The 26916-nt window shown below is 38.6% G+C and overlaps 1 protein-coding gene across 2 annotated transcripts in view; it reads left to right on the top strand.

Moving 5' to 3' along the window:
- The window catches only part of VWA8 (von Willebrand factor A domain containing 8), a 330448-nt gene that overhangs the window by 100619 nt on the left and 202913 nt on the right, over positions 1 to 26916 (top strand). For both annotated transcript variants that reach the window (XM_080798346.1, XM_080798347.1), the window contains exons 13-16: positions 8598 to 8758; positions 11436 to 11549; positions 20785 to 20953; positions 23371 to 23448. In XM_080798346.1, the coding sequence (XP_080654472.1) occupies positions 8598 to 8758; positions 11436 to 11549; positions 20785 to 20953; positions 23371 to 23448 (522 nt within the window). The remainder of the gene's footprint in view (positions 1 to 8597; positions 8759 to 11435; positions 11550 to 20784; positions 20954 to 23370; positions 23449 to 26916) is intronic.

Here is a 26916-nt window from a genome sequence, read left to right as displayed (position 1 = left end):
GGCTCGATCTCAGGGCTCTGAGATCATGACCTGAGCCAACGGCAGACGTTTAACCAACTGAGCCACCCAGGTGCCCCCCCCCCTTTTTTTTAAATCTGTTATGTCACACTGTGTCTTTTGATTGGAGCATTTAGGCCATTTATGTTTAAAGTACTTATTGATAAGTATGTACTTATTTCCATTTTGTTCATGGTTTCCTGGTCATTTTTATAGTTCTCTGTTCCTTTCTTGCACTCTTCCTTTGTGATTGATGAATTTCTATAGTATGGTGTTTGGATTTCTTATTTACTTATTTATTTATTTTGGTATATATTATACTTTTGGGTTTATGGTTACCATGAGGTTCATTTATAACATCCTAAATATATAGCAGTCTGTGTTAAGTAGGTAGACATTTAAGCTCAAATACATTTTAAAAACCCCTTTTTTTATTCCTTCCTCCATGTTTCATGTATTTGCTGTTATACTTTATATCTTTTTATTCATAATATTCTTATGAAAATTAATTATGGTCACTTATTTTACACCTTTAAGTCCTTAGGGCAATCTTTTAAGGGTCCTCAGGATTTTGTAGTCATCAAAGATCATGGCAAGAATGAGTTTGCTAGAGGTTAATGAGATTAGTGATGATGTTATATATCTATATTCTTTTTCTGAGGAGTATGTCAAAAAAGAAAAAGAAGGATATAATTTTAGATTCGATTTTGAAATTCATAGTTTTTGTATGTACAGTGTATTTTGCAAACATATTTTATTCTTGGAAATAAAAAGTAAATACATCCTCTCAGCTTTATTGTCTAGTTGCCTTTGGTGATTCTGAAATGCTTTGGTTTTCTATTTTTACCCTGTTAAAAAAATACAACTACTCAGGATCCAAACCACTTTCTGAATGTGTAGAACTTATTGCTGATTTACAAGCCATCTTGTAGGAGAAATAGGACTTTCTGAGGTATTTGAAATGAAAGCCATTTAACAAAACCATAGAGACAGTCAAAAAGGACAGCAGGGCACCTGGGTGGCTCAGTTGGTTAAGCATCTGCCTTCAATTCAGGTCATGATCCCAGGGTTCTGAGATTGAGTTCCGCATTGGGCTTCCGCTTGGGAATCTGCTTCTGCCTCTGCCCCTCTCCCTTACTTGTGTACATGTTCTCTCTCTCTCTCAAAAATAAATAAATAAAATCTTTAAAAAAAAAAAAAAAGGACAGCAAAGGGAAAGGTATTCTTTGACAGAGTTCATTTAGTGCTTCTGCACCATGTTTATCTGTTCTACTGTTGTATCCTCAGCACCTGGAACAGTTACTTGAATGCAATAAGCAGTCAGTATATGAAGGAATGGATAAATAATTCCGAAACATATACATTATTTTTAAAGGACCAACTAAAATCTGACCTTTGCCAACTTTTCTTTACTAATCCCTACCTGTTCCCATATTATCTTTACTTTAAATCCTGAAACAAGAATTCCTTGTCGTAGAGCATTGTCACTTGTCTTCTTTAATGTCTTGGACTATTAACTTACGCTTATTGTTAAATTTCAATTTCAATGTATTTGTTTTTTTTTTCTTCATTCGGTTCTGATTCAGCTGTTATTTATCAAATACCCACTAGGTGCCAGACATCTCATTTAATTCTAAAGTTGTTTTCCTCACATGATCCATTCATCGTATTACAAGGAAGTGGCAGATTTGGATTGAAACACTGCTTTCCTCATACTGTACCTGCTACTTCCACGTTGGCCGACCAGAAGGGGTTTTAGTGTGACTAAATAAGCCAAATGCCATATCTGTTTCAGGTGTCTTTACTGAATATTGAACTGCTTATTAGTACTTACGACAGTCTTGATTTTTATATCTTGTTACTTGCTTCTTAAAAATTTGTTTTAAGATTTTATTTATTTATTTGACACAGAGAGAGATCACAAGTAGACAGAGAGGCAGGCAGAGAGAGAGGGGGAAGCAGGCTCCCCGCCGAGCAGAGAGCCCAATGCGGGGCTCGATCCCAGGACCCTGAGACCGTGACCCAAGCTGAAGGCAGAGGCTTAACCCTTTGAGCCACCCAGGCGCCCCTTGTTACTTGCTTGTAAAAACTAATTTAATGTAAGGCAAATATCATTCACCAAATATTTAAGCTAGAATTGATTGCAACTTTCCCATGTGTTCTAATAGAATCATACCCTTGTGATAAAATGCAGCCAAGTTTGCTGTACCATCTAAATAAAATGTGGTTCTTCAGTTTGTGTGTTGCTGGGGTTCTGCTCAGTAACATCTCTGTTTTTTCCCTTTCTTTTGGAAAGTCTTTTCACCCTCTTTCATAGACTTCGTTGTTCGTGAACATTTCTGCACAAGCTTTAATAAGTTGGCTTATTCTTAAAATAATATTATCCTTAGGTTGTGGTTTTTGTTGTGGGCAATAGAATCCATCCTGGCTATCTAGTACTGAGAGGGACTTAGCACTGGGTATTAGGTAGCTTTCAGAATTTCTGGAAGAGACAGGGAACAATGTTTAGATTTTACCCAGTTAGGAATGACAGAGTGAGAGAGCTTCAGCCATGAAGCCATGGCTGTCCTAGAACAGGTACCCTGGAGCTGGCTGCCACCTCCCTCTCATTGTTCATTGCCACTTTTTTTCAGTTCCCAGTTGTGTGCATGTGCAAATGCTTGGTAGAACCTGGGTTATCCACAGAATTTTAGTTGCAAAGCATCTACGAAATAATGTTTTCTTATTTTCTAGCCTCTGTAGTATAGGAAGGTTAGAGGGATGTTTGGTTGCGTATCTTCACTGAATACATAGGACATTTTCTGTACGTACACTGACCTTGACTTATGTTTTATTTTGCAACTTTATTAAGATGTTCTTTTGTTGGATCAGTTGTTAGTGAGACAATGGGTTTGACTTCTGGTTAGCTTTGGTAAGAAGAATTTTGTTCTTAGAATTCTTAGAATAAGTGCTCAGAGAATAAGTGTTTAAGCAGAGCAGATCATCTTGACTAGATCCCACTGGTTATGAAGAGAGCTACAAGTGATCCAAAAGCAGCTTCTTCCCATCCATAGCAGAGTCACTTAAAACAATCGTGGTAGGCTTAGGCTTATGTATACTTCATGGTATACATAAAGGAAGCATTTATGATACACGTGACAAGTTAAAAATAGGTCTTTAAGAGAGGAACTTGGGGGAGAAGCATGGAAAAGTTTACAGATAATTTTACAATACATAAAATGAGAGGCTTCTTTAAGATCAAACATAAATGACACTGAGGAATGTTGGCAGCATGCCTTGCATTCTGTTCACTGAGCATGCTTAGACTCTAAATAATGGCTTCATTTCTATTCTGGGACCTAAAAATTATTAACATTCTATGTTTATACAATGTTTATGCAGTATTCTGCCGCTAGTAGGTATGGACATAATTAATGCCTTATTGCAAAATTGATGGCTTACATCAGCTAGCCTTGGTGTATTCTTTGTTTCACTTAAATCTGAGATCTTCTTAATGTTTATACTCTACGGGCAGGATATTTTTTGGCAGGATATTTTTGCTTATTTGAGTGAAACGTATTTGAGCTAGACCTGGAAAGCCCATAGAATTTTAGCTAGTATCTTTTGGGTGAAAAAAAAAATAATAATTGATAATACTTAGCCCAGTCAAAAAAATTTGAGTGCCCACAGTGTATATTTTTGATTCAGAAAGAAGAAAGTGAAAAATCATATCCACCTAGAGCTATAATTACTGTTAACAAAGGTATTATTTATTTATTTATTACTATTTTTTGTTGTTGTGTTATGTTAGTCACCATACAGTACATTGTTAGTTTTTGATGTAGTGTCCCATGATTCATTGTTTGTGTGTAACACCCAGTGCTCCATGCAAAGGTGTTTGTAAACAGCAGTGGAGACTAGCTGTACTTGGGGGCATTTTGGAGAGGGCCCCCAGAATAAGACTAATTCTAGTCTTATTTTAGCCCCTTGACACACAGATGCTTATTGAATTCATTTCATCAAACTAATGACTTACATCCAGGTTTCTCAAGGAAATGTCAGAAAAATTAACATATATCATTAGAAGGTACTAAAAACATATAAGGTATGTAATTACTTTAGGGTTGAGATCTGTGTTTTCTGATACATTTCATGCAGCCATGCTTCTCATTTTAATAGGCCTTTTTTTTCAGTAGGGTTTCTCCATTGCAAATCAAAAGAGCAAAATTATAAAAAATAAAAGAGCAAAATTCCAAATGACACTGAATTAAGAAATACGTGGATATTTTCCAGGGATCTGAATGAGAAGGTGAGGTGTTCAAGGTTAGACAATGGTAATGCTAAAGGAACTGGATTTCATGTCCTGTTGTTTTAAAATTTTTAAGGAAATACAGAAAGAGGAAATGGTTCAGGCTCTGTGATATCATTAGTACTATTTTTATTCTCTTAAGTTCAAGAGTTTCAGAGATAAGAAAAATATATGCAAAAATTGGGACATTCATCTTTTTTTAATTTTTATTAGTGTACTTTCAAAATAATCATAGGGAGTAAGCCCACTCTTTTTTAAATTTTGCCCCAGGAAGAATAAAGAAATGATATATTTTTAACAATTTCATGATACAGTATATATTTAAATAAATATGGATATTACAACAATTTCACAGTACTAAAATCCAAATACTCTATAAGACGGAGATGCTGTTACTCTATGTTAAAGGTTAGCTTATTGTTGAAATTAATTCATATCACTGACTCATTCACACTATGCTAAAAAAATTCTGTCAATAGTTAGGTTTGATTAGGTTCAGTTGCACAGAGGTTCTGTTTTATTTTGGTGTTCTTGCACTATCACACAATCAAAAATAATTTCTGATTTTAATTCATATTATGGGAAGAGGGGGCCGCTATTTCTTTAAGGCAAAGCTGGAATCTTCATCTTTCCTCTCTGTACAGGAATTTAATTACAAAACCTAGCAGCTTGTATTTAAAAGGAAAGCTTTTTTCTTTCTCACAGAAAGGTTTTTATTTTAATGTGAAGACATACTGGAAGTGAAGAATGACTCTTTTTTACCACGAGAATATGAAAGAGTTTAGGTGGTAAAATGGGCTGAGCTAGTCTTGTAGGAAATGCCAAGTGTTTTCCATTTTTTACTCCTGTGAGGATTGAACAAAGGGAGAATATTTCTGGTCTGTGGTTGTGGTTGGCATTAGCAGTGCTGAGCTCTGTTGATCTGTTAGTCCTTGGTGTGTAGTAAAAAATAATCATACTACGTTTGGAATAATGGAGTCTCTAACTGCTGGGTTGTAAAAGAGGAGTCCTGTGTACTGGTTGTCTTTCTCATCATCTTTACTGGTAAATATTTACTCACTTGAATTAGGCAACTTTTGTGGCCAGTGTGTGAATTAACAAGATATGAAAGGATTTTGGCATCATCAGCTGATGGAATTAGTGCTTTTTCATAGTGTGTGTAGAACGATGATGCAGGATGTCTTGGTATGAGAGTAAGGAGTTTTCTCTGTTGAAACTTTAAAAAATGTTACCAGTTGCTAGCCTCAGCTCCATATGGGTCTGAACCTCTCATGCTAGAGTCACATTCCTCATCTTTTCCTGGGCCCACGCAAAGACTCAAGAGCTAAAATGGGTCAGGATACCATAATTTTCAGTGTGAAGCTGGCATTTTCAAAATTAACACCCATTCATTTCTTTAAAAATACAGCATCAGTGGGATTCTTTCTTCATGTTACCTCTTCTCTGAACACCAGTAGGAATACTTGAAGGAAACAAGGCTTACTCTTTCCTCTTCTATCTTCATTTTTTTTTACCTTTTAATTTATACTGTTTTGTTATACACTTCATATGTCCTCGTGTGATCTCATAATTCTTACTAGAATAAGAGAGGGGTGTAAATAAATAGGATGAGACCCGATTTCACACTGAGTTCATATTTCTTCTTTAAAGTCATGTTTCCCACCTGGGGGACATTTAATTTTATCATCTGTGCAATTAATGTCTAGTAAAATCCAGGTGGTAAGCCCCACCTTGGATCTACTGAACCCAGGTGTTGGGGTGATGGGGCCTGTGCTTATGTATTTTCCAAAAGTTTCCACAACTATTTCTGATGTATCTTTGGTTTAGAACTACTGTGTTAAAGCATGTTTTCTATCTGCTTTATTCTCTAGAACAATATATGATGTAACTCTGTAGTGAATATTTTTCTGAAATAATTACTACCAAGAGTTTTCTTTAAATTTACCTGTTTTTATATTAATTTTAAAAAGATTTGTGTGTGAAAAAAAAAGAAAAAAAAAGATTTGTGTGTGTATTTGGTTGTTTTCATAATTTGATTATGAGAATAATCTGCAAACATTTATTTTGATTTGTCCTATTTTTCTTGCACGGGAATTCCTTTTCTGGTTTTTTTTTTTTTTTTTTGCTTTTTGTTTTTTTAACCTTAAAAGATTTTATTTATTTATTTGAGAGAGAGAGAGCAGAAGCGGGGGAAGAGGAGGGTGTGGACATAAGGCGAGGAAGAATTAGACTTCCTGCTTACCAGGGAGCCTGAGGTAGGGGATGATCCTGGGACCCCAAAGATCATGACCTAGGCCGAAGGCAGATGCTTAACCAACTGAGCCATCCAGTTCTTATGTGGCATACCCATGAATAGGAATGAGCTCATTCTTAGGATAAACCATCTCATTAAACGCTGATGATGGCGCTAAATTTAGTATTGCAGCTATCATTGGCAGCTTAGAATGCCATGCTCATATAGTTTGCATAGAGTTTAAAGTTCATTTAAAAAGTTAAATAAAATTAACGAGTTAAGCCAAATTTTGATAATGTGTCAAAGCCAGACCTTTAGGGCTGGGGGATTTGGTGAGTTTGAATGTTATTATTCTCAAGTGTCTTTATGATTCAGTGTAAGCCTATTCATACTTCCTAAGTCAGTACTTTTTTAATAGTGACAAAATTGAAATAATTAAGACTTAGAGTTTTAATCTTGGTTTCAGTGTAGATCTGTTGCCATTGTGAATATAAGCAAATTTTTTAGTTGTTTTTTTTTTAAAGATTTTATTTATTTATTTGACAGAGATCACAAGTAGGCAGAGAGGCAGGCGGCAGGGAGGGGGTAAGCAGGCTCCCCGCTGAGCAGAGACCCCCAATGCAGGACTCGATCCCAGGACCCTGAGATCATGACCTGAGCCGAAAGCAGAGGCTAAACCCACTGAGCCACCCAGGCGCCCCTAGTTTTCTGTCTTCTTAAAACTGGATTTGGATATTGGACACCTGGGTGGCTCAGTGGGTTGGGCCTCTGCCTTCAGCTCGGGTCATGATCTTGGGGTCCTGGGATCAAGTTCCGCATCGGGCTCTGCTCAGCAGGGAGCCTGCTTACCCCTCCTCTCTCTCTGCCTACTTGTGATCTCTCTCTCTGTCAAATAAATAAATAAAATCTTTAAAAAAAAATAACAAAAACTGGAGTTGGATATCAAAGAATTTACAAAAGACTGAATTTTTGAATAAAATTGGTGGTAGAAGTTGAAATTTTGTTTGATATAAGTTACACAACAGTTATCTGAAGCTGATAACAGAAAATAAACTAGTTTGTCATCATTAATACATGTAAGAAAAAATTGTTATAATTACATGGCACGCCAAATTTTTAAAAAATGAACATTTTTATGCCACTGCTATTAATAGTTTGCTTGAATCTGTCACACTGTTTTAGTGCTAGTGCATTGTGTGTGTGTGCTTTTAAAAATTGCTTATAGAAATGCCTGGGTGGCTCAGTTGATTAAGCTCTGCCTCTGGTTCAGGTTATGATCCTAGGTCCCTGGGATTGAGTCCCATATCAGGCTCCTTGCTTAGCAGGGAGCCTGCTTCTGCCTCTGCCTGCTGCTCTCCCTGCTTGTGTCATCTCTCTCTCTCTCTCTGTGTCAAATAAACAAATAAAACCTTTAAAAAAAAATTGCTTATAACTGCCATGTTACTATTTGTCAATTCCTGTACCTCATCTGATGACTGTCCTCCTCAGTGTCCTGCATTTTCAAACCTCTTTAAATATACGGAGTCCCTAGAATGCATGGCCTTTCAGGAGGACTCTGCGAGAAAAGGGCTCCAATTGAGTTTGTGTGGCCTCTCATTCTTAAAAAGGAACCCGCACAAAAATAAAGCTGATTGAATTAAATTTCATTACAGTCAAGTGGCAATGACTGCCATCATCTGTGTAGATATCAAATGAACATTTTAAAGGAGGGGGGGAAATGCTAAATAAAAAAGAGTGTTATGATGAGTGCTGTGAAAAGTGTAAACCTGGCGATTCACAGACCTGTACCCCTGGGGATAAAAATACATTATATGTTTATTAAGAAATAAAAAAGAAAAAAGAGTGTTGGGGAGGCCTTCACTCTTACTGTAATATGTGGATGAGTAACAGGAAGAATTTCAAATGACCAAGAAAAGCTTTCAAATGTTTTTCTTTTTAGTGGATTAGAGAAGGTGAGTTCCCAGTTGTTATATGGAATGTTTTGGTCAGAGTGGTAACTGTAAAGCTAAATAAGCTACCGTCCATCTCTTATGAATTCACCCTGGATTTTCTTTGGTGGGTGCTGGGACTCGGGTTCAGGACATGACTGCACGTGACCTGCTCCAGCAGAGATACACTCTTCCCAACGGAGACACTGCATGGCGGTCTTCGCCCCTTGTGAACGCTGCCCTGGAAGGAAAGCTTGTCCTCTTGGATGGCATCCACCGGGTCAACGCGGGCACACTTGCCGTATTGCAAAGGTTTGTATGAGTCACACGCACACAAAAACTCCTCATGTAAACAGTAGACGTGGAACCCTGTTATTGTTTTTTTTTAAGCTGGGTCACGTAGATCACGAGAAACTTACTTCTGTATCCAACCAGAACAGCAGAGGATTTTATTCGTTATAAACAGAGTATAGTAAAACTTCCAATACTGAAGGTTTGGGGGGAAAAAAACACTGCCGTGGCAAAATTCTCTGAGTAAGAATTGAAAAAAGAAAACTTACTTACAGTAAGTCCCGCAGCTCACGTTTCTTCCAATTTGTTAGTCACAGCATCACTGTTTACAGACACCTTGTGAATCATAGATCTAAATTATTGGTTAATCCTGTTGGAATTTTTTTTGAGAGAGAAAGTATAGTTCCTTATATAAAATGTGTAAGGGAGGGGCACCTGGGCAGCTCAGTCAGTTAAGTGTCTGCCTTGGGTTCAGGTCATGATCTCAGGGTCCTGGGATTGAACCCCACCTTGGGCTCCCTGCTCAGCAGGGAGCCTGCTTCTCCCCTCCCTCTGCTTCTCTCCAGCTTGTGCTCTCTCTCTCTCTCTCTCTAATAAATAAATAAATAAAGTAAAATGTGTGATGGATGTTTGATGATATTTTTATATAGACTAAACTCACTTTGTGTTTATAAAGTTAAACATTGTGTAACTGTTATTTCCTTATTTCAGTTTGGGTGGAGAAAAATTCCTAATTAACTTCTCTAGAATGTAATGTTAAGAGAAGACTTTTATGTATAATTTTCATGGGAAGTGTTTCTATCCTGTCTCATTTTGAAAGATTAATGATACTAATTTTTTATTTGTTCTGTTTTGATTCTGTCACTTCTACACTTCTGATTTTTAACTATGGAATAATCCGTTTCCCCAACCAACCATTCAGAATTTCTCGTCCTTGACAAGATGCAGATACTGAGTATATTTAAAAATTCCCAAAACAGGGATGCCTGAGTGGCTCAGTGGGTTAAGCCACTGCCTTCGGCTTAGGTCATAATCCTAGGGTCCTGGGATTGAGTCCCGCATCGGGCTCCTTGCTCAGCGGGGAGCCTGCTTCTCTCTCTGCCTCTGCCTGCCACTCTGCCTGCTTGTGCGTGTTCCCTCTCTCTGATAAGTAAATAAATAAAATCTTTAAAAAAAAATTCCAAAAACATTGTGTTATTCCTGATTAGACCTGAGAGCATTTGAAAGTGATAATCACAAACTTTTAGTGATTTGCCATAAATATTCCACAGATTTACAATAGTTTTTTTCTCCTAAACAGATAAATACAGATACAAACAAAAATGATACTTATTCCTCCCCTTTTATCGGTTATCTGTTGCCTGTTAAGCCAAGCACTTAGGAAAAGGAGCAGCTATCATTAACTGAGTCCTTACTCTCTGCTGGGCATTATGCTAGGCCAGTGCCTCTCAGGCTCTTAGCCCTGGAATCACCTTGTGGTGATGCAGCTTAGAAATTACTGATGCCTGAGCTTCACCTCTCCAAGTTCAGATAGAAGTGATCCATACAAGTGAGGCCTGAGCATTGGCATTTTTAAACCCTTCCCAGAAGATTCTGATTTGCTGCCAAGATTGAGAACAGTTATAGTAAGCATCTGCCTTACTCTAGATGTTTAATTTTCACAGCAATACTATGAGGTTGGTATGACAGCCCTGATTCTATAAAGAGAAGTGTTTAGAGACATGGAGTAGTAGTGTTCCCCCTCCCCAGGCACTCAGCTAACAAGGTACAGAACTGGATTTGAATACAGATCTGACTATTCCACTACCCATGCTCCTAACCTTGCATTATGCAGTACCCCCCAGCCTCAGTGCTTACCGAGTGGGGCTCATGTGGGGCAACTGTAACGTAGCCGTCAGAAGATTTCAGTGGTTGGTGTGCAATCTAGCAGTAGTGCTTTTCGGCCTCTGCAACATCTGGAAGATAGTGCTATTTGTGCTGTGGATGGGTAGGTCACCATCAGAGTTGGCATATGAAATAACACCACTTATTTCATTTTAAAGATTTTTGATGTTTTCAATCCTGTAATTCCAAAGACAGAAGTATGTTGATCATACTATACTATCCCTTCAAGAGTTACGTTAGGCTCCAAGTGTGTACCGCCTGCCTTGTTCATCAGTACACACCTCCTGGTTATCCTGAGTCTCCCCTTCAGCTGCTGTTTTTCTTTTCCTTCCTCCATCCCCTTTCCAGCTCCTCCTCATCCTTCTCCTCCCCACTGTCCACATCTAGTAACCATGACTACTGCTCTCTGGTACAGAAACCAGTAATTTTGCCAAGTATAACAGCACTAGCCAACTTGAAATTTCAAAAGGTGCATCTAACAAAATTGTTAGACTCAATTGCCCACAATAATAGCCACGATTAAAATGTTAACTGATTCTGGGGCACCTGGGTGGCTCAGATGGTTAAGCGTCTGCCTTCAGCTCAGGTCATGATCTCAGAGTCCTGGGATCGAGCCCCGCACTGGGGCTCCCTGCTTGGCAGGAAGCCTGCTTCTCCCTCTCTCACCCTGCTTGTGTTTCTTCTCTCGATGTCTCTCTCTCTGTCATACAAATAAATAAACTCTTGGGGGGAAAAATGTTAACTGATTCCACCTCTAGTGACTTCAGTGTTCAAAACCGATGAATTTGTTCCCTGACTTTCCCCTCTCCCTTAGGCTGATCCACGATCGGGAGCTAAGCCTCTACGATGGCTCCAGGCTGCTGAGAGAAGACAGGTACATGCGTTTAAAGGAGGAGCTGCACCTGTCTGATGAGCAGCTACGGCAGAGGTAATGTTGGCGGCCCGGCTCTAATTCTCGTGGTCAGATGGGCTTTCTTTTTATTCTTCTTTGGAACCTAGGGTCAAGCCAAGCTAACTTCGAATCATTTAATTATTTGGTGTCTTGAGCAGGCTCCTAATCTGGCATTTCTTACAACTTGGGTTTGCTACTCAAGATGTGTTCTGCACTCTCAGCCTTATTTTCACATGCGTGTAAGAACAGTAGCTCTAAGAAGGTAATCCACCCCCTCTTGTCCTAACAACTCAGTTTTGGCCCCATACTTTGTATCTCTTCAGGAAAAAAAAAAAGCCTCATAATTTACTGGGCCCTACCTCCTAAGAAGCGATCAGTTATTATGGAGGTAAGCCACGTGATGCAGGATTACCCTTTGTGGCTTACGTACACATTCCTTCCAGAAATGTCCAAACCAAATGCTACATATGAGTCTTGACTGGATCCTGGGTCAAGAAATAAAATGGAGACAGCTAGAAAAGATACTTTGGAACAATTGGAAAAGTTTAAATATGGAATATATATACCACATGATATTGAGTTAATATTAATAATCCTAGGTATCATAGTGGTATTCTGATTTTAAAGGAGAGTATTCCTCTTCTTAGGAGATGCACACTGAGCTATTTAAGAGATAATGTAAAAAGAGGTCAGTGACTCCCTTCCAATGTTTCAGGGGGAAAAAAAGGACATGTACATGTGTATACATGTACACAACACACAGAAAGAGCAAGTGGGAATGAGAACAAAAGGTGGTAAAATCTTAATAGTTGGTGAAATCTAGGTGAAGGAGATAATAGGTGTTCATATTCTATTCTTTCAAATTTTCAATGTGTTTGAAAAATGGCTGAATATTTCTTCTAGCTAAATACTACATTCCTTTAGAGGAGGTTTGGCAAATACAAGTTTTCTGTCTCCTTACATTTCCATGGGTATTTTGACATAATTAGAGATTGTTACCTTGGCAAATACCTAGTCACTTGTTACCTTGGCAAATACCTAGTCTCGTGATTGAATCTTATTCAATTGAAGCTTCCCCTTCCTGCAAAGGGCTTGGTGTCATATTTAACACATTAAACTTTTACAAATGATAATTAAGTGTATTTTTTATTGTGTTTCTCTTTTAAGGAGAGTTTTGTTTAAAAATTTCCTTGGACATTTTCTGTAGAGAGGATATATTAAATTCCTTACGACCTCTGTATAAGTTATTTAAAAAATTCACTTGATTATACATAGCTATTAATGCTTCTGGGATACACATCATCAAATTCCTCTAGCCCAGTAAATAGTTTGGTGGAGTGTCTAAGGAGGGAAGTTATAAAGATCCCTCTCATTTCATACCTTTACTTTAACAGTCAGCTTTTGTATATTATGTGAGTGTGAACTACACGTCAGGGAACAGTTTATATTTTCAGGGAGCTGAATCAAAGCAGCTGGGCAGTGGCTCTAAGTAAGTCTGCTTGGCGGGAAGTCAGGCTCCCTTAGGACTTCAGCAGCACTCTATCTGTAGTCTGATGGCCAGGAAATGACAGCCCTCTTCCCTGAGAAGTACCCAGGTTCTCCCTAATGGTTGCAAGAGGTTTTACAGATGAAAACAGTTTCAGCAACAAAGTGGCCCTGAGCATTGTGTTGAGGTTTTGGCTCACATCGGTTAGAAGTACTTCCTTCTCAAAGCATCCCATCTTCATCACTGTTGATTTTCATCACTCCTGTGAATACAAACCAGGCTCAGTTCTGTTTCTAGAGGCCACTCCGAGTAGATAGAAACAAGCCATAAGAACATTAATTGGGGGCGCCTGGGTGGCTCAGTGGGTTAAGACGCTGCCTTCGGCTCAGGTCATGATCTCAGGGTCCTGGGATCAAGTCCCGCATCGGGCTCTCTGCTCAGCAGGGAGCCTGCTTCCCTCTCTCTCTGCCTGCCTCTCTGTCTACTTGTAATCTCTGTCAAATAAATAAATAAAATCTTTAAAAAAAAAAACCATTAATTGGTTTCCTTCACTTATTTTTTATTTTTGTTTTAATTTTGTATCCTTGTTGAACATGGATGAAAGTTGAGCCAGATAGCTTTTTCAGGGCTTTTTATGAAAAATACTAGTCCTCTATCATCTGCCCTCAGACACTTTCCCATTTCCTACAGCCCAGAAACTACTCCTTTAAACTTTGAGCTGTTTGCTTTTTCATGTACTTACCTCTGTATCATTAAATAGGATACTCTTTTTTTTTTTTTAGAATAGTTGACATACAATGCTACATTAGCTTCAGGTGTACAATATAGTGATTCAACAAGTTTATACTTTCCGCTATACTTACCGCAGGTGTAGCTACTCCATCCCCATATGTCACTACTCATCACTACTGCAATATCGTAATATGCTTTCATTGATATTTCTTGATTTATTTTTCAGTGTTAGGCCTTACTGATTGATTTCTTCCTATGGAAAATTAAAGTTTAGCTCATTTACCACTCCTCCTCCCAGTACATATACATACTTCCCATCTCTCATTCTTCCTGAGTAGTTGTGGAATAATTTTCTTTAGAACTTCACTCAATGTCTGCATGATTATCACAGGATAAGGACTATACAACAGCTGAGTCATTTGTTAAACTACAGTTGTTTTTCCTTTCTTGCATATGTTTTATTTTTCCTAAAGTTAGCGATTGCATACATATGAAGAGAGGCAGATACAGAGATAAATAATTACAATGCAGCTTTTAAATGTTAGATCAGAGATCTCTGCAATAATGTTGTGGGACACAGAAGAGGAAGTTGACCTTGTTTCCTGTGAATTTATCCCTTTTTCATCCTAGACACTTCCCCTCTTATATAAATCTCCTCTCAGCATGTTGAGGCACAAGAGGCTTTTATCAGTTTCATCTTTGTCCCATAGTGCATTCCTGCCAGCCCTGATCTGGACCTACTGCCTTTTGTACTTGTAGCTCACATGTCATGCTAGATCTCTGTCCACTCCCACTTTCCCATTTCCTCTGGTCTCTTCTTTCCACAACTTTGATCAGTTGGATATTGAACCTCCTGGGCTGACCTTCTGATTTCCTGTTCTTTCTTAATGATCTGTCAGTTTGTCAGGTCTTCACTGACTTCTCAGAGGCAAGATGTCTAACAGTTGATTCTCCTCTGTCTGAGGTATTTCCACCAGTTGAAAGTCTAATTCCTTTCTTATCAGTATTCCTCCTCTTTTTGCCTGAAAAACACACTATTTTCTTATGATTGTAAACATTTCATTGCTAAGTAGTCATGTTACAGAATCTGCTTCACTCTGATGAGATGGTTAGTAAATTTCTTTTCTGGCTAAGCTTGATTAATTTTGTGGCCCATTTTTGACTTTCTGAGAATAAATATGTTCTCTTTTAGTATTATAATAGATTACGATAGGGTGGAATACAGTAAAGTTTATGCTAGTTGACAGTATTTCTTTCAGGGCTGTGTTTACTAGGTAGAGAGCTGACAGGTTGACCAAAAAGACATGGCATAGCATACAGTGGGGAATTTGTACTCACTGAGGAAGTTAGTTTTTCATGAGTTGCTCTTATAAGTAATATGACCCATTATCTAACAAGGGTTAACCCTATATGCTCTGCATATCTAATATGCCACTCTTGGCCTTAGCATTTGAACTATAAGTTAGAAACTCATCATCTGAGTCACCTATCCTTTCATTTCTCTGACCTAAGCACAGAATTGAAGTTCAGTGAAATGATTATTTCTGATAGTCTTTAAACAAACTCAGCTATAAATGCTTTTTTTCCTTGGGGAATTGTGAGATAGCGGAAAAAGTCAAAGTTAAAATGAAGGGAAAGCAGATTTAAGAGCTTCTTTGTCTCTAGACCCAGTTTGGTAAATTTCCATACCTATTTGTTTTCAGATGGGACCAGTTTTCATATTTATATCTAGCAGGACTCCTGTAGTTACAAGTAACCAAAAAAAGTTGAATTGTTGCAAAAGGAATTTATGGGTATTTCACATGGTCAGAGGAGAGGCATGGATGTAGTTGGGCCTCAGGATAGACTGAAACTTAGGACTTTAATGTTCCAGGACATTGTTACTCTATACTTCATCTCTTTGTCTCAAATGTCACAATACCTGACACATAGTAGACGACTTAATATATGTGTTTGAACAAGTGAATAGATCTTAACTTGTGGAAATTCTGGGAAACTCAAGGTAAAGGTATTTCTATTAATCTGGTTTTAGATGACCTTCTGAGCTAGTAGTGCTTTCTTTTATGAACCTACTAATAGGAATACTTTGCCTTTATTACAAGTCTGATACCACAGGGTCTCATAATTAACAGCTACTGTCAGTGGGCTATGGTGCCTTTCAGCTTTGTAGTGTGAAACCCAATTTCTAAACAGTTGTTTTTGACTCCTTTGCTGACCTATTCTAATTCTTCACCAAGATCATCTGTCTTGATCGGAACCCTCTGCAGGCATTCTTTGCAGGTAATTACATAGCTAATATGCCCTTAGATACGGCGTCAGAAATGTTAGCAACTTTCCTTCTCTTGTTGCAAGACACCAAGAATCAAGTGGGCACGGTGGTTAGAAATAGCATGATGGCCATGCACACCAGACACTATGCCTGCATTTCTCACAGGAAATAAGGACCAAAATAGAACCGCTTCCTTTGATGAGAAAAACTTCTTTGGGGAAAGGGGGAGTACAAATACTATAGGCTGCTAAATGTGTCCCTTCCTGCTGTTGGTCAGACCATAGATGAGGGGGCCAAGAGCCTGTGCATTACCAATTGTTTATTTTGCCAAGAAAGGACTTACGGTTATTTCAGGGAAGCAATAAAGATTAGTGGCCTAGTCTCAGTTATAATTATGTATATTCTAATGTTTTTACATTTTTATTGTATATTTTATTTGTATTGATTGTGATTGAACACTGAAAACAGTTTATAATCTCCCACTTTTTCTTGACCAGTGATGAATCCTAATTGGACATCGGGTGTAATCCTTGATTGATTAGCTTCTCTGAACCCTTTTATTTTTTACTCCTATGCTGGAAAACAGGTAGGATCTGAGCATTCTCTCTTGCCTCCCCAGAAACCTCAGCATCTTATTGCTAGCAAATTAGGCCATGTAAGTTTTTAACAAAATTCAAGGTAGATCCAGGATTTTATGCCCAAGTCTTTGTGTTTGATTCTCAAAATAAAGAGCCTTAAGCAAATTCTGATTTTGAGAAAGAACCATTTTTTCCAAACTCCATGTCTGTGAAGAGTCTGATCATTATTATGTGTTTTGGTTTGGTGTTTTTGATAGAGAGGATGCACCTTCTCTAACATATTCATTCAAGACCACATTTAGATTAGCTGCTCTACTTTTGGGTGAAAAACCATTATTCCCACTTCTTATCAGTTACCTTTCTTTTGTCCTTGCCATCAAAGGTCTTCAAAAAGCTTCTTGTAGTGATGTCTCCTAACAACAGCAATAATATTTATTTACTTATTCAGCATCTGCTCTTTTCCAAGTATCACCCTAGACCTTGTGTGGTATAAGGATGAGTAAGGAATATGTCCATGCAGTTTGCTATATTACATAGGAAATAAAGGTGAAATATAGGCTGCATAGCCTGTAGGTTCAGAATGGGAACACTAGTAATAGTGTAGAAGGCCAGTTACAAAATCCTCTTCTGGCTTATAATTAATGTCTTTATAAAAACTTTCTGTGCCATTCTTTCAAATTCCTACACATTTGACAAAAATTACCCTCTAATTTCCTTCAGACGAGTGGACTGTATTAGAGTCTTTCTTCTTTTATCAATAGCTTTTTTGAGGTATAATAACATGTAATAAACTGAATATTTAAAGTATACAGTTTCATAACTTTTGATATTGATAGATACTTACGAAACTATCACCACAGTCAAGATAATGAGTATGTCTGTGACACCCCCCCCCCAAAATGTCATCAGACTCCTGGGGAATCCCTCTCCCTTGACCCGTGTCACCCTCTTCTCCCACTCCTAGGAATCTGCTTCCAGTTACTTGATACATCTTATATTTTCTAGAACTTTATATAAATGGGATCACACAGTATATACTTTTTTTTATCTGGCTTCTTTCACTCAGCATAATTATTTTGAGATCTTTCCTGTTGTTATGTATATCAGTAACTTACTCCGTTTTATTGCACTGGAGCAATGGAAGCAGTGGAAGGCGCTTTACTCTCTAAAACTTACATTTACACCCCCAAACAAACATATTGACCTCCATACTTTCACTTTTGAAATCGTTTTTTAAAAAAGAGCATTTTGCTTTTTCAGTCTTTAATCTTTATGAAATATTTACTTATCTGAAGCTAAGCCATAGCTTTAGTTTCATTTGTTATTCGTTGTTAAATTCTAGTGAAATTAAAGTTAACCTTGGTTTTAACTTTTAACTGTGCTTGTTTCCTAATTCTCAACTATTTACCACTTATCCAGCCATCATATTACATGCAGTAAGTTAAATCACCTGAAAGTACATGGCAGATCCTCAGGAGTACTCTGCTCTCCAACTTTCAGACGTGGAGATCCTATCATTATCAGGAAATGACTTTCCATATGACCTATTTATATGTAAGGAAGCCTTTGGGGGAGACCTAGCAACACAACGGTCCTTATCCTGTTATTCAGTAGTTTGCTGGCTGTTTTTATAGTCAGTGTACACTGCTCTGCCTGACACATCAACTGACCACTTTAAATTGGGCCAGCTTACTCATGTACCCTGCTTGAGTCAGTGTCCAAAAGCAAGCCAGAGACAGTGTATGTTCTAAGCAATGATCATCACCTATTTAAATTCAGACCACCTAGCTTGCTGTCCTGTGGCTTGTTCTTATGTTAATTGCTCTTCTAGTCCTAAGTTCACAGTTCAGCTGTGGTACCTGCTTCCTGATTTTTTAAGGACATAAATTGGACTTCCTCCTTTGGCTTACGTGTTGCATTTTGGCTTTGTTTATTCCCTGATTTAGTATCCCTCATTATCTTGAGTAAGAAACTACATCTGCAGATTTAATTGTGTGCAGTCAAATCACAAAAAAAAGGCAGCTCTGTCTCTCCCATCTTCTTTTGTCCCAGCTAGGAAAGAGGAGGATCAAGGATGAATCCAACATCTGTTGTTGGGCCATGGAGCTGAGTTTTCGGCAATATGGCAAACCACTTGGCAGAAGTGGAAAATGGAAAAACCTTCCCTTTTAGCTTTTAGATCACAGAATTTTCTGTTTCTAGATTCTCTTGTGTGACTGTCTAATTGCTGGCAGTCCTCAGTCAGTGATCATGTTATCCTCAGGACTTTCAGATTCTCCTCATGTTGTTATTCTTTCCTGTTTTCCCAGAACAACTTCTTTGGACAGATCATTCCCATGCCCTGCTTGAATATCTGTAAATAAGGATTTTTTTTTCCTACCTAGCAAAATGAAGTGGTATCTGGTAGCTTTTATGAATACTTCTAGACCTTTCATATGACCATTCCTAAAAACTGCTTCTCCCTGGTTTGCAAATTATGGTGTGCCCTCTAAAGTTACAGATCATGTAGTCAGGGACTCAGTTGACTTACCTGTTGTATCGGGAGGGCATTTCTTATCTTAAATCTTCAGAGTACTTATCTGATTTTCTCCACACATATCGTACCTCCTAATATTCTAGCTGCTTAATTACTTAACTGTTGGGTTCTGTTACAATAATTAATGGCAATGAATAGTCCATTTCTGGAGAAATGCCAGTTATGTACCTGAATTTTTATTTTTGTGAAGATCTTGGTGGGTGTTTGCATTTTATCTTTTGTTTCTCATAGCAAGGATGATATTCCCCTTTAAAGTTATATTTCCACTGGGGTTTAGAGAACAATTAATAAGAACTGACAGTATCACCCACATGATTATATCATAAGGGGTGTCTAGTCTGTCTTCAAAACATACTCAGATCATTTTGCAAATGATGGAAAGTCTTAACCTTACTCTTCTATTTGTCCTAGAATATTTACATCCTCAGATTCCCTAGCAGGGATTTATAAAAGAGGTCACTTTAAAAACAGTATTTCTGGGGTGCCTGGGTGGCTCAGTCGGTTAAGTGTCTGCCTTCAGCTCAGGTCATGATCCCAGGGTCCTGGGATCGAGCCCCACATGGGGCTCCTTGCTCAGGGGGGAGCCTGCGTCTCCCTCTGCCAGCTGCTCCCCCCGCTTATGCTCACTCTCTCCCTTGCTCACCCTATCTGAAATGAATAAGTAAAATCTTTTTTTTTTTAAAATCACAGTATTTCCTATAAAATGACAAAAGAGTGAATTATATAAAAGTTTAATTTTTTCTATCTTTTGAAGGCCCAAGTATTCTTATTGTCAATCCAGATTTTAAATTTAACCTAGCCCCTTATGCTGCTCAAATTTTTCTGTGTTGTGAAAAATGTTTTCATCCTGGATCTTACTCCTTGGTCTTTCTCTGATTGACATAGAGTGGGTTCCTTGCAAGACAGGAGATTTTTTGAATAAAGAAAAGGAACCTAGTAATGAATATGAACTGGATGGAATTTTGTCTCAAGGGACAATGGAGAAAATTTACTGGAGACATAACAACATATCCAAATAGTGGTTTGTGCAGGGATAGAATCATCTGTGCAAACAATACATCATGTTTTAGCAGTAGATGATTTTTTTTTTAAGATTTATTTATTTATTTGAGAGAGAGGAGTGAGTGGAGGAGTTGCAGAGGGAGAAAGAGAGAATTTCAAGCAGGTTCCACACTCAGCACAGAGTCCAGTGTGGGACTCGATCTCATGACCCTGAGATGATGACCTGAGGTAAAATCGAAAGTCGGACTCTTAACTGACCAAGCCACCCAGGCACCCTTCTTTTTCTGTTTTAAAGATTTATTTATTTATTTATTTGACAGAGAGAGATCACAAGTAGGCAGATAGGCAGGCAAAGAGAGAGAGAGAGAGGGAAGCAGGCTCCCCGCTGAGCAGAGAGCCCGATGTGGGACTCGATCCCAGGACCCTGAGATCATGACCCGAGCCGAAGGCAGCAGCTTAACCCACTGAGCCACCCAGGCGCCCCTTCTTTTTCTGTTTTAATAAGTTCCTAGACATCCTGATTTTTTTCATCCTGATTTTATTCTGTGGATAATGGCTTTGACTGTCTTAACAGCAGTAGGCTTATTGTTACCTAGGCTTTAGCTAACATGACCTAATTTCTAATATGAAAGTTTACGTTTGTTTGTTTTATTATTTTTCCCTTTTAGATCCATTTTTCCTGTCCACCCCTCCTTCAGAATCATCGCCTTGGCAGAGCCCCCCGTTATTGGAAGCACAACACAGCAGTGGCTGGGACCAGAATTCTTAACCATGTTCTTTTTCCATTATATGAAACCACTTGTCAGAAGTGAAGAAATTCAAGTGATAAAGGAAATGGTAAGAGTAAGGCTAGCTCTAGGCTGTTGCGTTCAGCTGTCAGAGCAGAGGTGGACATTTCTGACTTCTTCTTCCTGTTTACTTGCAAATTTCCTGATATAATGGTTCTCACACTTAAGCATTTTTCAGAATCGCTTGGAGGGCCTGTTAAAATGCAAGTTGCCAAGTCACTAGGTCTGGGGCAGTACATGATAATTTGCATTTCTAAAGTTCTTAAGTGATGCCCTTGCTGCTGATCTGGAGACCACACTTTGAGAACCGTGGATATAAGCTGTCTCTCCACTTTCCTCATGTGGAGGCAGTTTTAGGATTCATTTTCCTTCTCTATTCAGCCAGAGATGACTATTTTAAGTTCCTACTCTAAAGGGAGGCCAAATATATTTTAGTTCCTTAGATTTTAGAAATTACGAAGTCACCCTGTTCCCCTCAGTACTATATCGTATCCTGTACTTACTAGTTATCTGGTGGCGTGCAGTGTGCACAGTGCATTAATTTCAGTGTCTGCCTTAAGTGCTTTACACTTCTGGAGTTCTAGAACTGCATTGTTTAAAGTAGCACCAGCCACATTCAATACGTTTTAAAAGTTCAACTTCTCAGTCATACTTCAAGTGGTCAGTAAACACCTGAGGGCTTTTGACTACCATATCAGACAGCATAGGTAAAAAACATTTCCATCATCACAGAAAGTTCTATTGGCCAATGTTGTTCTCAATCACAAATAATTAACCTTTTCATAAATGTACTTATTCCCTTTGAAATACCAGAACAAGCGGATTAATTTTAGGTCTTGTGAGCTTGGTGGTGGATAAGGGCATAGGCTTTAAAGTCAAACAGCTTACTTTTAAATGCCAAATGCCAAACTGTTCCTGGGTGGTTCAGGCGTTAAGTGTCTGCCTTCTGCTCAGGTTATGATCCCTGGGTCCTGGGATTGAGTCCTGCATTGGGAATCCCTGCTCAGCAGGGAGCCTGCTTCTCCCTCTCCCTCTCCCGCTTACCCTGCTTGTGTTCCCTCCCTCTCTCTCTCTCTTTCTCTCTCTCTCTGTCAAATAAATAGATAAAATCTTTAAAAAATAAATAAATAAATGCCAGATCCATTCCTTATCAGCTTCCAGATCTTGGGTGAATTACTCAACCATAGTTTCTTCACCTGAAGTTAGGGATAATACTGCTGCTTGTATCGCAGGATTTAAAGAACGAATAAGATAAAATATTTACTGAAAAGAATGTAGAATTTTCAAGTGCCTGTCACTTATATGACCAAAGAAACCCTGAGCAGTGTCCTTCTGAAGTGGTTACATTATACCAGTCATTGTTCTGATATCTCTCTGACCTTTTTAAATTAAAATTATAAAACATGTCATTGTTTCAGCTTAATTTCTCATAATTTAATTCAGTTAAATATTTAATTAGATTAAAGTTGTCACAGTTCAAGCAACCAGCCTGTGTTAGTTAGGCAGCTGTTCTCCAGAATTCATTAATAAACTGATTATTCCCTTAGGTATGTGGTTTAAAAGTCCTTGAAAAAATGAACAGCATGGGCATCCATTCTTTGTTGCAGAATACCTATGTCACTTGGTAGATAAAAGATTACTACTAAGTGAAGGAAAGAGTTTGGCTTTAGTAAGAAAAATGCCCAAATTAAAGTTTAGAAAATCCTGCCAAAGCTAACAAACAGGGAAATAATTATGAAAAGTTTTTTTATGGGTACAATTTATGCCAGTTTTTAAATGAGTTAGAGGCTCCTTTCAGTTTTATCCTGGTGATGGAATTATAAATGAAGAGTGGCTTGGTTTCAACTACCTGATTGTTAAAGAGAAAAAAGAGGCATAAGTGTTTCCTGGGAAAATGAATAGGCAGATTTATCCAGGAGTTAAACATGTTACCCATTACCAGGGACTTTTTTTTAAAAAAGATTTTATTTAGGGGCACCTGGGTGTCTCAGTGGGTTAAGCCTCTGCCTTCAGCTCAGGTCATGATCTCAGGGTTCTGGGATCAAGCCCCGCATCGGGCTCTCTGCTCAGCGGGGAGCCTGCTTCCCCCATCTCTCTCTGCCTGCCTCTCTGCCTACTTGTGATCTCTCTCTCTGTCAAATAAATAGTCTTTAAAAAAAAATATTTTATTTATTTGTTTGACTGAGAGACAGTGAGAGAGGGAACACAAACAGAGGCAGTGGGAGGAAGAGAAGCAGGCTTCCCACCAAGCAGGAAGCCCAATGTGGGGCTCGATCCCAGGACCCTGGGATCATGACCTGAGTCGAAGGCAGACACTTAACCACTGAGCCACCCAGGTGCCCCATACCAGGACTTTCTTAAAAATATAATTCTAATATTGTTTGCCAGGTAGCCAGAATTTCTGGTTGATTGATCAGGTATCCCCACTTAGTCTTTCTGTCTTTTCTCAATTCTCTCATAACATAGGTCCCAAATATACCTCAGGAAGCTTTGGACAGATTGTTAACATTTACACACAAACTCAGAGAGACACAGGATCCCACGGTAAGTCTGGGCTTTTTCCCATAGGATTTTTTGTTGTTGACATGCTGCTGCTTTATGTTCTCAGAGTTTAATGCTTTAAAATCTATTTTTCAAACTGGTATTTTTATCTCTTATGCTGTGCTTTGCCCTGTGCATATATTTTACCCTTTCAGTGGTTTGAACACTGACTTCAGCTACTCATGGCTGGTCTCGTAGAAGAAAACTAGCTTTAGAGCTTGGTGATCCTAGGGGTTTGGTTCTGGTGCCCGATCTCCTGTGCTGAGCAATTTCATCTAGCCTTGTGGCTTCAAGTGTGACCTCTTCTGTTAATGATGACCTCTTTCTCTTCAGCTTCTAACTTCTCTTTTCTCATCCACTCTATGTTTGTAATTGTGTTTCCTTTCTGGGATGGTGTAAGGGTAGAAAACATTTCCCTTCTTTTCCTTCTATGTTCTTTGGCTGGCCTAATGATTACATTCACACGAGACAGACGTATAAGAGAAAACCCAATTTAATTCCATATGTACAGGGCCCCATAAAAATATTAGACTTACAGCAGTGATCAAAGCAGACAGCTTTTATACTTTAGACAGACAAGAAGTTTGTAAAGAATTGACAAGACCAGGAAGTTTGGCCTTGAGGTAGTAAATTAGTGACAAAGTAACAAAGTTTGTTTATATTGCCATCTTGGCCCTGTGTTCCTTATTGCTGGTGATAAGGATGCCTCCTACCCGCCTGGGACAGAAAGGGTTCCTTTCATAGGGGAGATTTATTTCCTGCTTTTGGGGGACAGAGGAGGGTTAGAATGTCCTTCTTTTAATAGCTGTTTCTTATGTAACATTAATTCAAACTAACAAATATGTCAAAATGGCATATTTTGGGGTAGCATATCCTGCCCCTCCACCCCTTTGAAAATTTTTTGCCTAACTTTTATTTTAGTGTTCACAGTTGAAAACGCTTTTGCACTATAACCAAAATTTCCCCCTGCTGTCAAAAATCCAATACACTCAATATAATTCATACTGTATTGGGGTGAAATGAAAAGGTTTTCAATCTAAGGTTTTAAAACAATAATTAATATTTTAAATAGACCACGGCAAATTATGTGTTTGTGCACAAAGGAATAAAAGGACTAAGGAAATGTTATTTGCTTTGGGCTGGAATTTTAATACTGAAGCCTGGTTATATCATGCCATCTAAAGCATGGTTTGTGATTATATGTGCATTTGGATAGCAAGAGATGAAGAACGAATTCTTCTTTAACAAGTACAGTTTGATAAGCAAAGTCTTTTAAAACACAGGGCACATGGGGAATAAAAAAGAGGGACTTGATGTTTAAAAAGTTGGAAACCACTGCATCTGTTGGAAGGATCAAGGGCTGTCACCAACTGTGAATCTCAGTGTTCTCATCTCTAAAATGCAAGTGCCATATACTTCATAAGGAGGTTGTGATGTTTAAACATGAAAATGTGTGTGAAGAACCTCTTTCTCAGTAACTGCTTAATAAGTGGTAGTTTTTTTCCCTTCCCAACTGGATACTCTGAGATCACTATAAATCCAACATACCTTGTCTTTCCCCCTTTAAATCTATTTGTATTTCTTATTTAATTTTCTGGCTGTGTTAATAATCTGTCTCCTTGCTTTCCTGCGATCTCCACTTAACCTGATAGCAGATCTCATCAGTTTAGCATCATGATGTCTCATCCGTTCTCTTATTATTGCCGGTAATTATCCTAGTATTTGGTTTCATAATCTTTCTCCTGAAACACTGCCCTTTCCTTTTGACTGCCCTCACCACCAACAGTTCATTCCTCATGTGGCCCTCAGTTACTTTCCTGGGCCTGTTATAACAAATTACCATAAACTGCTGGTTTATAGCAACAGAAATTTATTTTCTCGCCATTCTAGGTGCCAAAAGTTTGGAATGCGTATTACTGAGTTAAAGTCAAGGTATCAGCAGCACTTCCTCAGGGGCTCAAGGGGAGAATCTGTCCCTTACATTTTCTAGGTCCCAGTGGCGGTCAGCATTCCTTGACTTGGGGCCTCATTATCTTAATCTCTGCCTCCATCTTCGGTTCACCTTCCCTCCGATGTGTCTGTTCAGACCTCTGTCTGCCTCCCTTTTACAAGGGTACATGCGATTACATTTAGGGGCCACGCAGATAATCCAGGACAGTTTCTTCATCTTAAAACTTTTAATTTAATGTGGTCTGCAAAGTTAACTTTGCCATATGAGGTAAAACTCGCAGGTTCCAAGGATTAGGATGTGGATATCTTTGGGGAGGGGACCATTTTCCAGTTTTCACAGGCTCCTTATTGATAGCCCCTGGGATTGATAACTTCATCTCCAGTTTGTCTGTTACTTGTTCTTTCTCAGCTACACCATTCCCTCTCTTGTTCCTTGAACCCACTCGTGTCTGCCTCAGGGCCCTCAGCACTCAGTGTTTCCTCTGCCTAGATTGTTCTTTCCCAGATAACTACAGGTTTGAATTTGCTCAGATGTCACCTTTTCATCGAGGCCTGCCTGACGTACTCCATTTAGAATCACCTTTCCCTGCCCCCCATTTCATTCCTCTCTCTCTTTCCGCTTGAAAGTTCTTCGTAAGGCTTATTACCCTTTGACATAATATATGCTTTACTCACTTTTTTTAATTGCCTATTTCCCCTCATTCAAATTTAAGTTCCAAGAAAGCAGGGGTTTTGTTTGGTCCCTGCTGTACCTACAGCATCTGGAATTTCGCCTGCTGTGTAGTAGCCGGTCAACAAGTGTCTGTTAAGTAAATGAATGAATGGCTCAGCCATAGTAACTCTGGAGTGGCCTTTCCCAGATCCAGCTCCTAAGTCCTCCCCTCTCATTAAACTGTTAAGGGATGAAGGACAGCCTGCTGAATAAGCATGCCCACCCAGTTCCATCACACTGCATGCTGCCTTTCTAGCTTCCCTTCCTACAGCTTCTCCTGAAGCACCCTCAGCCCTCCCGCACTTCCCTTCTTCCTGCTTGCCAAGCCTGGCATGTACCCAGATGCCTCCGTTGCCGGGGATGCCAGAATGCGCTTTCGTCCTGTCCCCTGTCAGGTCTGTCTCAGCCACTCAGACAGAAGTAACCTCTCTGTCCAGCGTGCTCTCCTAACACTTGACTTAGGACTCTGTTACCGACCTGTGGTAGCCCGTAGTACAGGTTTATTTTCATCTCCTCAATTAGTACTTGAACTCCCTGAACACAGTGTGATTTATTCTTCTTTCTTGTTTTCCAGCCTGGTGCCAGGTCCATAAGAGACACATAACAAGTGTTTAGTGGATGAATGAATAAAGTGTTTAAATAATTACTAATTTATTGGTGCATTGTACCTAGAGTTTTCTCTCCCTGAGAACAGTATGTTTTCATAAATATAAATATATATAAATATATAAATATAAATATATTTCATAAATAAATATATTTCATAAATATAAATATTCCTCTTGAAGAGGAAGAAGAGAAAATTTATT

Source organism: Martes martes, assembly GCF_963455335.1.
Source record: "Martes martes genome assembly, chromosome: 3".
Taxonomy (NCBI): domain Eukaryota; kingdom Metazoa; phylum Chordata; class Mammalia; order Carnivora; family Mustelidae; genus Martes; species Martes martes.
This window is presented reverse-complemented; position numbering and strand designations above follow the sequence as displayed.